The sequence below is a fragment of the Dipteris shenzhenensis genome, chromosome 6, assembly GCF_047967505.1.
Source record: "Dipteris shenzhenensis isolate YYH24624 ecotype China chromosome 6, Dip_SZ_1.0, whole genome shotgun sequence".
Taxonomy (NCBI): Eukaryota; Viridiplantae; Streptophyta; class Polypodiopsida; order Gleicheniales; family Dipteridaceae; genus Dipteris; species Dipteris shenzhenensis.
This window is the reverse complement of record NC_141601.1, coordinates 7,398,947-7,411,747: the sequence shown is the minus strand read 5'-3', so window position 1 is coordinate 7,411,747 and position 12,801 is coordinate 7,398,947. Positions and strand designations below refer to the sequence as shown.

General features: G+C 42.3%; 1 protein-coding gene across 1 annotated transcript; it reads right to left on the bottom strand.

Annotated features, from left to right (window-relative positions):
- Window positions 1–8,454: 8,454 nt before the first annotated feature.
- LOC147900716 (protein PLASTID TRANSCRIPTIONALLY ACTIVE 16, chloroplastic-like) lies at window positions 8,455–11,443 on the bottom strand. Its single transcript, XM_087375635.1, has 5 exons — window positions 10,554–11,443; window positions 10,005–10,460; window positions 9,660–9,728; window positions 9,443–9,501; window positions 8,455–8,998 (listed from the first exon to the last, which is right to left on the bottom strand). Exons 1-5 carry the CDS (start codon window positions 11,160–11,162, stop codon window positions 8,482–8,484), a joined length of 1,710 nt encoding a protein of 569 aa, XP_087231761.1. The 5' UTR covers window positions 11,163–11,443; the 3' UTR covers window positions 8,455–8,481.
- Between the last annotated feature and the right edge of the window lie 1,358 nt (window positions 11,444–12,801).

Genomic DNA, 12,801 nt, shown 5'->3' with positions numbered 1-12,801 from the left:
AGAGAACCATTGCATGAAACTATACATGGATCACACACTTGATGACTATTGATGGTCTTTTCCCCTATTCCCAGCCAATCACTTCTAGCTGAGTTTTTGTGTATGCAAGCTCAGAACAAATATGCTGCCTCTTGTAATCTATGGGTTGTTGAGCAGGGTTGGAGGTCATTGTGAAAATAAGTGAATAGACGCTGGTGGAAAACTAACATTATGGAGCGACACATCGAGCAGCAAAATGTATGAAGATAGGCAAAGAATGCTCACGTGGAAAGAAGCAGATAATTGTAGAAACCCAACATTATATTATCAAATATTTGTCTATTACAATAGATCATAGCTACTCAACCTCCACAGTTCCACTCAATGCTTCACTCGGACTCACTTTCCTATGACTCAACTGGGCTTGGAAGCTCAATGAGCGCTTTACTGCTACTGCTGCCAACACTCACTAACACCCAATAGTCTACCCCTACCTTTGAGATCATATAGCAACTCCTTGTGGGGGGTTAAAGGCCACTATGCCTTAACCCCAGTTATGTATAATACTCAAACACATATCTATATATATGGATGACATAGAAGATTAGGGTGTTTTGCACCTGCCAAAACTTGTGTGGCTCTCCTTCTCTCACCCTCTTCCATTTTCACTTCCATTGATGAATCCTCTCAACTAGTATCAGAGTGCGGGTGGTCTAGATGAGCCCATGTGTATGCCTAGATCCCAAAGCCTGCTGTTGCAACTTCTTGGGAGGATGGAGCAAGCCTATGGGTGCTTGTTTAAGCTACCCAGGTGGTATTTGAACCATATAGAAGTCTACAAGTGGTTTTTGGAAGCCTTTGAGTGGTTTTTGCAAGCCCACAGATGGTTTTGGAGCAAAAAGATGTTTTTTGAAGATTCCCATGTTCCTTTCAATGACTTCGAGTCCGGAATGACTTGTAGAGGCAACCATTGCCTGCTTTTGGTGTCTATTGCACTTTGGGAGTTTGAAATACCCTTCATTCTTAAATTTGGGATCATTTTTTTGGAACTCTAACTCAGTGTCTCTGCTTCAACATTTTTATGCCAGTGTGTTGGAGCTCAAGTTTGAAGCAACCATTTGCAGCTTTGTCAGTTTCAATGGACTCAGGAGGTCCTAAAACTTTTGTGTTTCTTATCATTCACACTCTAGGGGTGTTTACAAATAGATCTATTTGCAAAAACGTTTTTTGGACCATGTGTGGGAGCCGATGATTGGGACCACGATTTCCAAAACCATTTGTTTCATTACGTTTAGGAGGCCCAAAACCCCCAACTCGTTAGCTCTTGCCCGATTCCATGGAGATTTGGAGAAGTTCATTCTCTCTGAGAAGTCGAATAATTTATTTCTCTGTCAAAAATCCATTCAAAGATTCAAACCTTTGATTTTTTATTACAAGTCAATTGCAAGGGTTGACTCCCCATTTCCCATTCATCGATTGGGATTTTAGAGTTCCAACAAAAGAGAGATATTTGCAAAGTGTCTTGTTGAGTCTGATTATGCAGTGATGCCCATGTTTTGAGGCATCTCAAGTCCTATTTTCAGTAGCAGTCATTGCCGTGGGGTCGTGTTTTTTTGGGACATACCGTACGCACATCACTCTGGTTGCAGTCTTAGCCTTGTGCGTTATTTGTGGTTTGCATTGGGTGCTTTACGGGCCATTTGGATGCATTGGGATCCTTGTTGGATGCGATGATATGCCCAAATTGCCTTGTGGGATGCTTTATTGATGGATGTTTAGCACATAGATGCTATTTTATGCAGAAGGACAACTTCGACACATTGTAGTTGATGCACTGATAGTGCTATGCTCTCTTGGATGAGACTTTATTGATGCTTATGCTCATGGATGGTGTTTATGCTTGAGGCATTTGGCTCTTATTGTTGCAGGTTGATATTTTCTTTTGGGCTAGATTTGCTCATATGGATGCATAATATATGCACATGAGTTAGATGCATTTTGATGTTTTGAGCTTTGAGTTTTTGGTGATATTACCATCCATTGTAGTAGACATATTTGGGTGCACCTGGTATTTGGTGTGATTCTTTTATTTGGGATTTTGCTTTATTTGCATCATGGTGTCCTCTTCCATGTCTGAAAAGGAGTTTTTCAGCATTAAGAGTTTTGATGGGACAACTTTTCTTTGTGAACAGAGCAGATAAGGGATGTGTCTATTCAAAAGAAGCAAATTAAACCCTTGGAAGCGATTGCCAACTAAGCCTGCAGCTATGTATGAGGATGATTGGAATGAGTTGGATGCATTAGCAAAGTCTACTATTAGACTTCATCTTGCAAAGTTAGTTTATTTCATAGTAGTAAATGAGTAGACTACGAAAGATTTGTGGAAGAAATTATGTGCCACTTATGAGAAGGAAATTGCCTCTAATAAAGTTTACCTCATGAAGAGGTTGTTTGAGCTACAGATGAAGGAAGGGGTCTCCATTTCTTCTCACTTCAATGTATTCGCTATTATTTTTAGCCAGCTTCAGGCTCAAAAGATGAATTTTGATGCGGGGACTAAGGCAATATTCCTCTTGTGTTCATTGCCATCCTCATGGGATACCTTCCATACAGTTGTCAGTAACTCTGCACCTGGTGGAGTACTAAAGTTTGATGATGTTGTGGGTAGCTTGTTGGCTAAGGAGATTAGATGAAAGTATAAGGATGGAAACAAGCAGGATATAGCCTTAAATGTGCACAGGGGTAGATCACAGTTCAGGGGGAAGTGTGACTAGAGTAGGAAACTCCTTTGGCTTTCACAAAAGGAGTATGCTCTACAAAAGTAGTGCAGCATTTCAATATGGAGAGGGAAGGAAGTAAGTACTCCATTGCCTCCATATGTGAAACTGAGTCAAGTAGATAGTCCAAAATCAGATGAGGAGAGGGGCATGATGGCCAAGGTTCCTTATGCATCAGTGGATGGGAGTCTTTTGTATGCTATGATAGCTACTAGACCAGACATTGCATTTGTAGTGGGAGTTGTAAGCCTGTATATGGCTAATCCAGGAAAGAGGCATTGGGAGGCAATTAAGTGCATCATGAGGTACATGAAGGGTACTAAGGAGACGTACATTTGCTTTCGCAGAGGAGAGATGCATGTACTTGGGTACATAGATTCAAATTATGTAGGGCATGGATAGTAGGAGATCCACTTCTAGTTATGTGTTCACCTTTGCAGGTGGTGCACTGTCGTGGATGTCTCACTCACAAAAGTGTGTTGCTTTGTCTGCCACCATAGAGGCTGAGTATGTTGCAGCCATAGAGGGTTGCAAGGTGGCTATATGGCTTGATCGTCTAGTGGGAGATTTGGGGATTCATACAGGCGTAGCGACATTGCATAGTGATTCCATGAGTGCTATTCAGCTAGCACAAAATCTAGTTTTTCATGCAAAGACCAAACACATTGAGGTCAAGTACCATTTCATCAGGGAGGTACTTGAGGACAAGCACATAGGGCTTGTCAAGGTCCATATAGATGATAACCCTACAGATATGCTAACGAAGAGTCTACCTAGTCAGTAGTTTGAGTATTGTTGTGTATTGATGGACGTTGGATAGTATGCTCATTGGCTCTTCTCCCTTAAAGGCACATTGGCCTTTAAGTGGGAGGTTGTGGATCAGACAACACCATCTCTTACTGTGTTTCTTGGTCTTTTCCTAGTGACATCAGATATCAATTAGGCACAAAAATGATCCATCAAGCTAAGACTTGACCAAGTGAGAGCAGTCTGGAAAATAGCAGTGACCCATCAATTGTCACTATTAAAAAAAACTAAATGCATTATGGTTGCTCCATTAAGCATGGAGCCCACATGATTTGATCATGGGGTTGAAAATGGCCACGAATATGGACTAGCAAATGGACAATATTTTTTGCCTTGAGGCCAATATGATCTACACCTTTCTCTACAAATGTAGCTCCTTTGGGCTCCTTCATGGGAATACAACACTCAGCAACCAATATAGGAATAGACCCGATGGATCAGAGCCACGAGGATGCAACTTGAAATGAAGGTGGAGTGAATCTTGAATTCTAGCATAGACGTTTTGAGGATACAAATTCAACCTGAGGATAGCTTGTAGAAAGCAAGAGAGTGGATCTTCTCAGCTAAGTACAACTGGGCAAATCAGGGAACCAAGTCAAACCCTCTAACAGTAAGAGAAGATAACATTGGTGGCTCTAGACAAATAGCCAATCTAGCTACATGACAAAATGAGGCAAAGGTTCATGGCAAGTATGAGGACCAAGAAAAATGACATCACAAAGAGTTGAACCATTGGATGAAGGCCAGCATTAGAAGCCATTGTAAAATACGGTGGGTAGTATCAACAACACAAATATGAAAGCTATGTGGAGTGCAACCTAGAGTTGTTTGTAAGCAAGTCGAATTGGGAAAGTAATGGAAAGAAAAATCATTGCATGTCGCAAATACCAGACTAAGTACAATCATTTCATGCTCTGCATTCATACTACCAATTGCGCTTTCACTCAACCTCTTTGCATTTATTGATCTAGAAAAGGCAATTGCTTTACTTAGCAGATGAACAAAGGCCTACTGGATAAAGATATTAAACAATTGCACCATTAGGGGCTCTTCAAAACCCTTTTGGACATGCACGAGTGCACATCAAAATGGCACTACAAGGAGCCCCTATTTCTATCCCCTTCGCCCTTCATATGGGACACAAATAAGAGTTTAGGGTGGGAATGGCATGAAATTAATGGCTTTCCAAAGCCGATTTTGGATGTGTGCTAGTGCACATCAAAATAGAGCTATGAAGAGCCCCTAATTCTATCCCTCTTTGCCCTCCCTACTATTGTACAAGAGACAAATGAGGGTTCAAGTTGTGGTAATAAGGTGAAGAATAGGGGGCATGGATAGAGAATACTATTCCCTATTCAGGTAGTACAAAGGTGTTCTATGATCTATATGTACTACTTGGATGTAAATAGAGATGGGAAGATGTGGAAGATCACGAGTTTCAACCTATAAGTTTCTATTCCACTTTTCTTAGGCTAGAAGTTTCTTCCATGACTATGACTATCTAAATTGTTCTCACAAGGAGTCCATGAAGCTATGTTTTGTGATCTAGGATACTGAATTGTGGCACTATGAGTGAGCAAGCCACTTCATATAACCACTTAGTGTCGAGGCCATCTAATAGATGTGATTTTTCTCAACACACTGTAATTACCTCTATGAGATGCATTGTTTGCACAAGTGATAATGCCCCCTTTAGGATCATGACTCAATGTCTAAAATAAATTGATACAGGATGTAATGTGCTTTGAAGCACCACTATCATAATCCTAGTCAAGGATAGAATGTGAAAGCGATAAGGATGAAGCAACCAATGATGGATTATAATGGCATGTCACAACAAATGCCCACTCATCATGTGAGCAAATGCACTGCCTCATTGTTATGGGGCCTCTAGTGCATTTGTGGCTGCAAGTCCTACTGTTGCTTCTTCTTCTCAGAACCAATGTGCTCCTAGCATTGGTTTAGTCCAATGTCTTCCCAAACACTCCAACCAATGTTGTGCCATGGATAGGGGAAGGGTGTATCCCCCCCATTGGAGAGAGGAAACCATCTCTCGAATGGGAGTGTAATTATCACTGTAGTGATTGGACTACCCATTGGAGAGAGGAAATCATCTCTCAAATGGGAGTGTAATTGTGTCCGTAGTGGTTGGACTACCCATTGGAGAGAGGAAACCATCTCTCAAATGGGAGTGTAATTATGTCCGTAGTGGTTGGACTACTGACTGCATCAAGTGAGTCTAAGTGAGCCTGCTCTCTCAAAGATATTTGATCTATAGATGGCTTAATTAGCATAATATCATATTGTTGGAGTTTTCATAAATCTTGGAAAATCTAATTTATGGTTATAGACATCATCTTGGGTTGGCAGACCACTTCCAGATTGTACATCTTCATGAAAAGAAGGCAAGTTTTATCCTGCATAGGACATACACATTGCTTGTAGAGTTGGATTAAACGTACACTAGTACCATTAGGTCCTATTTCGATGCTATTCAACAACGCTTATTACTTAATTCTTCAATGAAAATGACATGCTTCAATATTAGTGGCAAAATGATGTTGTGTCAATATTTACATCAATATTAATGTAGGAAGTTCTAGAAACATCGATATTAGCATTGATATCTATGATGTGAGGCATATAGAAAAAACAGTGTCAAAAAAAGCATTGATAATCTGCAAGTGCACCTTGTAATAATAAAATCAAATACAAATATTTTCACAGTCAAAAGTATTTTCTATCTTTGTTGTTCTCCATTGTTTAATTAATCAAAGCCTCATTGAGATCTTCCTCATCTGATTGATGGTCAGCCTCTCAATAATCCATGGCCATGTCTTGCACATCTTCAGCATGTAAATGGAGTCTGGTAATAAATCAGTGTCTGAGAAACCCTTTGATGAACTCAAACTATCTTCATGTTCGAAAACTCTTGTAGAAGGTGGCATATTGGAAGTGCTATCTTCCAACACATTTATTTGTTGACTCCGTTTCAAGCTCTACTTTCACATCTTCAAATATATGTCGGTTTCAAGGTGCAACTTGAATCACATACTGCCCACTAGTTGTCCACTCGATTGGGCTAAAAGACCACTTAAGATATAGAGTTAAGGAAATTTTCAATGTTCATGCAAGTGTTAATGAAATCCAAGGGAAAGACACCAATATAAAAGAAATGCTTACTTACTTGCAGTGCATGGGAAGAATGAATGTGTCGATAAGATCATCCCAAACTTTGTTGAGCCAAAGCAAAAAACCCAGTTGAATTCTTCTTGAATGTAGCTTGAGCACACGAATTTGAACCTTTTTACAAGAAATATAAATACTTTGAATTTTCTAAATTCACTTGCAAATTGTTTGATTCGACCAAACATTATCCTATTTACCTACAATAAGGTTTGTATCCCTCGCACTAGCTCTACTCTATCTTGCAAAAAGTTGAATTTTCTGTGCTTTACATCAATTTTCGCTACTCGGTAGTGACATATGCCCACATGGCATTGAACTAATGATATTGCACAGGTAATGGATGTTCCCTTAGCATAGTCATAAAGGTTATAAAGGAATGTAAATAAAAGCAATATCACTATATACTTGTAGATCACAACGCCGTTCAAATTCCTCAAAAGGAAAAAACTCTTTTGCCTTCTACTTTGAATGATGAGATGGAATGCAAATTCTATTTTCATAAAAAGGACTTATATCTGATTGGTAGTTGAATCTTACTACTTTAAAGCATTAACCTTTTGCTAGCAAATCTCGAGTTTAATTGTTGACAACTTGTCTTTAGACAACAATATGGAATAAGAATGATATAGTTTGGTATTGTGTCCATTTTTATTTAAAGATCCTCTCTATTACTTTGACACCTTTTTTTGGTCTATTTCAATCATGCAATATTGCTAAGAACATGGCGTCCTCAAGTGATTTATCCTTTTTTGCTTTAGCATTAAATGATTTAAAAGGCAAAATCCTTGTATATTTATTCTTTGATACACAATTATAGATTAACTAAAAGTAGGTCATTGGACTATTTGATATTATTGATGACAATGTGAGTGGCACTTGCACATATGAAAGAGAAGTGCTAATATACAGGATTGCTTTCATAAGAGCTTGAACCATTGGTAAATTCTAGCATCATTGATGGTGGAAGTTGTGAGGTTGCACAATGGTTTTGGGCGAGCATGGATGAAAGTGCTTCACTAATGGTCCTATGTAGTAATTTTTAAGATTCTTCATTTTTGGGCACAAAATGTGGGTTTCAATAAGTCTTACAAATACCCGTTTGGAATACAGGTTTTATGTGATTGCACAATTGCACGTAAGGTGTATTTACTTCTTGTTCTTTCCCTTCAAACCCTTTCTTTGATTCCTTGTATGTTGCAAAGGTGAGAATCACAAACTCTTTCCTCACAAACTTTTTTCCCTGCTCCTTTTGGAAGAGATGGAATGCATTTTATATTTGGCAGATTGCATTGAGGCTTCCTACTTGAAATCATTCAGCCTTTCTTACCACATTTCACTGTGCAAACCCAGTCTTTAGGCAACGTTCTTCCGAGAACAACTTGCTAATATTTATCAGCATTAATAGAAGTGTCGCAAGTAGGCATATCCTCGTATAACTGTGCCAGAAGAATATCACAACCATGTGCAACCGAGCGTAATAAAACTATGCAAAAGATGGCATGTCGTTATAGGCAGATATGTACATCTGTAGAGAACTCAAAAAGATAGCATTGCTCTCTCTCTCTCTCTCTCTCTCTCTCTCTCTCTCTCATGGCGGATACCAATCCAAAATACCTGTCGGGGAGGATCAAAGGAGATGAGGAGAGGCAATAAACAATGGTTTTGATATTTTAAGACTCGAGGATACTGCAAAAGATCTCTGAGGCATTGAATGTCAACATCCGAAAAATTAAACCTCGTCTACATACACAGTTTCCTGCGAGAAAAGACCACCAAAAATAGTGTTGATCTGTGGTTTTGAAGCTGGAGCAGAGGCAACAGGGGTGGGCAAGACTGGTTTCTTCTTGGGTGGGGAGGGTAGGGGTTTGGACTTAGGGGAACTTTTGACAGAGCTGGGAGGAGAAAAGGATGGAAGTGAGAAATTTAAAGAGCCAGCCTTGGTCTTGCTCAAAAAATCAGGGCCTAGTTCCTTCATCTTGCTTGCCAGACCTTCAACTGAAGCTGCAGCAGCTGCCGCTTGGAGCTGGGCTCTCTCTGCCAAGGTTGCAGCTCTAGCCTCTTCTGCTGCCAGTTGCTTAGCTTCTGCCTCCAGCTTAGCAGCAAGCTGAGCTGTCTGGCGTGCTTCCTCCACAGCTGCACGTGCCTCTGTTTCAACCCTCTCACGTGCCTGCCTCTCCCTCTCTTCCTCCTCTGCTTTGGCTTGGGCAGCAGCCAGGGCTGCTCTTCTACCATCCGTAGGTATTGCACTGCAAAGGAAACAATATCCCAGATTTGACTTTCAGGTTCAAGCAAATAAACAGCTATTCAGCTTTTGCACTATAATATATTACTCATTGGTAGATGAACATATAGATGCACTCAGCCAGATGAACATTTAGCTGAACTCACAACAAATGAACTTAAGGAGCAATACATTTATTCAGTGCCAGATCAACGTTTAGATGCAAGACATTACAGTGCCAGACGAACATATGGAAGAACTCACAACAAACGAGCTTAAGAAGCAATACATTATCAGTGCCAGATGAACATATAGAAGAACTCACACTACAATTGAACTTACGGAGCAATACATTATTCTGTGCCAGATCAACGTTTAGATGCAATACATTACAGTGCCAGATGAACATATAGAAGAACTCGCAACAAATGAACTTACGAAGGAGCTTTCGACTGGAGTGGTACATTACCTCAGGAGTTCCCCTATGGAACTTGCAGCTACTGAAGAGCTAGTAAACACTTCCACAACCTGGGAGCAAAATCCAGAAGCTCAATAACATTCTGTCATAAAAGCTCGCAAATTTCGTCAATGTCATCAGCACAGGCATCAAATTTGTTTGGTTTAATAATATGCATGCAAAATCCCTGGAACACATGGGCAGAAGTATGATTCTCAAGCTCCACTACCTTGTTTTCTGCTACAGCAGGGTTGACGAGAACTTCGGCCACAACTGATGCTACCTGACGCTTGGAAATCTGGGCAAAGGCACACTCCAATCAGACAACAAGAAACCACGTCCAAGAGTGAGGCGCAACAGCCACTAGTTACAACTGATGCTACCGGACTCTTGGAAATCTGTGCAAGACACGTTCCAATCAGATACCAAAAGCATGCTGCCTGAGCAAATGAAAACTACGATGCAAATCAGCCTCCAAGAAGTGCATATCCAACGCTGAGACTGTCAGACCTAGCTTTGAAATGACTGCAAACGAAACACAGTTCTACACAGAATTGGTGAATGATCAACCGACCTTGCTACCCTCAGTAAAGGGAGTCCCTTCTTTACGCAGATCGATGCTTCGAGCGTCTGAAGAGAAATCGTCTACTCCATCTGTCAGGCTCGTTTTCAGCACAGTGTAGCTGAGCTCGGAGTCGACAATCTGGGAGAGGAAGTCAGAAAGCAGCAAGGCAGCGGGTTTGCTGAAGAGGTCGCTGAAGAAGGAAGTGAGACCGGCGAGGGGATTATCGCTAGAGGTAGCAGTGCCGGGCTCATAGACAACGACCAGGTTGGGAACGTTGGCGAGCTTGGCAGCTTCGACGACATTGGAGGCATCATCGAAGGAAACTTTGGATTTAGGCCCATCTTCAGTTGGTCCAATGGTGACGACGACCTTGGAAGCGCTTCCGATGGCTTTGGCTATGGAGTCCACACTTCGGAAGTCGAATTCAACAGCGTTGAGGCGCTTGGCATCCTCGCGAGAGACCACCTGAAAAAGAGATTGGATTGCAGATTTTGTTGCCGTGAGAGACGACGATCAAACTGTATGCGGAGAAGAGGAGATCGAGATCGAGCTACTGACCCCATACTGCGTAGCGAACTCTGCGAGCTGCTGAGCTACGAAGAGATCGCGCACTCCTCCCCTCACGTTGAACCCCTCGCGCAGTAGCTTCTGAGCTATCCTCGCCCCAATCTGCCCCGTCGCCCCCGCCACAAACACAGTGTTGGGATCCTGCCTCCTCGGCCTCGCAAACGATAGCGCATCGCTCTTCTTCAACACCATCGCTCCTCCTTTCGCGGTGCCGACCTCCTTCGGACCGAACCCGAACAGCTTTGTGCCAAATTTGGGCTCCTCCTCTGCCTCCTCTTCCTCCGGAGCTTGCTTCTTCCCTCCGAATCTGAACAGCCGCGTCCCAGCTGCCGGAGCCTCTAACGTTGTCTCGCTCGCTTCCTTCTTGTTGCCAAATTTGAAGATTCGCGTTCCTTTCTTGAGGAAGGAGTCGTCCTGGGCAGTGATGAGCAGCAGGTGCTGCCGCGCGGAGCGAGCTCTGCTGCTGTCGCAGGCCGAGGGCAACGGCACGGCGATGTTTCGGCGCGCGCACAAGCTCTCTCGAGACGCCGAGAGCAGCCCGGCTTCTGCTCCTGAGACAAGCGAGCCGTGAGTCTGGCACAATGCAGGAGCGGTGGCCATGGGGGCGTCGACGAATGCAAGGGAAAGAGGGAGGTGGATCAGGTAGAGCAAGCTAGCATCAGAGCTATTGGTGGGATAAACGTCTCGCAGGTATGGCGCTCTATCTCCACGCCTTCGTCGTCGTCCTCCTGTTGATCAACCTCTCTTCCAGATGGCTGCAAGGTGAACCTCTGTGAAGCTGATCGGGGAATTGAGTACAGAATCGACGTCTGCGAGTGTGGCAATGGCGAAGCGACAGAGGACAGCAATTGTTCACAAGATGTTGTCCTTGTAAGCTTGAGCTGGGAGCGGGAGTAGCATAGAGGCGCATGCATGGGAAGCGATGCGGCAGGGGCAGATTTGGGGTGGAGGATAGGCTGCGTTTGAGCAGTTGCCTATTGGAGCTTCACGCTCTCTCTTGGCCCCCCCAACTCCACCGGATAAGGTTTTCACCCTTCCCACGTTACGGAATTGTACGCCCCAAGTTTGGCCACTTTAGATTTTCGCCTTTCTCATCAGCTTTGTTGCTAAGACTCACCCCTTACCAAGTAGCAATTCAACATGAAGATAGCGAGGAGTGGATTTCGGGGGATTAAGGGTAAAACCCCCTTTGAAGCTACCCCCTTCCTTCGTTTTGCTTTAGGAGTGCTGCATTCCCATGAAGGAGGTTTCTATGGTCGACATTTTTGGAAAGCCGAAAAATAGTTCTTTCCATCATCTTTGGCTTGAGGATAGGACACCCCCATAACATCACAAAATGAGAGGAAATAAACGTGAGCACAAGAGTCCATGATTTTCACCCTATCACAACTAATGAAAAGTCAAAATCAAACCTTGAAATCATCCCAAAAAAATTATAGGTTTTGCTCTCACATAGATGTCAATGCGTACTAAACCCATGCGTTGCACAGGCAAAGATACACAACCATCCTCAACCACTCCCTATCTAAAGGTGGGCATTCCCTCAGCCAACTAGTAGAAAGCATTTGCTTCAAGGAGACTTCACGCTCCCATCGTTCGATCAATTTCTTATGTGGATGGTCTCATAACTAGCTGTGACTTAGGAGTAATGCAAGAGGTTGCAAGAGATCCACTTTGTGCATTGGAAGAGGACCATCATCTCAACATCAACCATCACGCACTTTGTGCAAAAGCACGCACATGATCTCTCCATTCAGATCCATCTGTAAATGCAACTCTATTCTTCTAGAGATTATACTATTAGTTTAGTGGAAAAGTTTCCAGTAATCCAACAATGGTGGTTATAAATTAAATGCTACAAGGTAGACCTCATTCTCCCCTACATCTTGAATGATTTCATGCTACCTTCTTTCATCAATGCTAGATTCAAAAATCCAATTTGCTTCTTTTGTCTACATGCAATGGAGGTCTCGTTTGTTTGTTCTGTTGGAATCAAGGAAACAAATCAACCAAAAATTAATTCAGAAATGGCCAAGGCTAAAACAAATGCATGTTTTAAACACTCAAACTTCTTTTGGCACATGCATTGATTAGCGTCCTCTTCAAGATTTCATGTCGTTTCGATGCATGTTGTCGATCGTCAGAAACTTGGATTGGGTTGTGAAATTCTGGCTAAGTCTTAACCCAAGGCTTTTAGACCTTCCATCTCCTCCCTTCATTCCATCGACCTTCCATATCC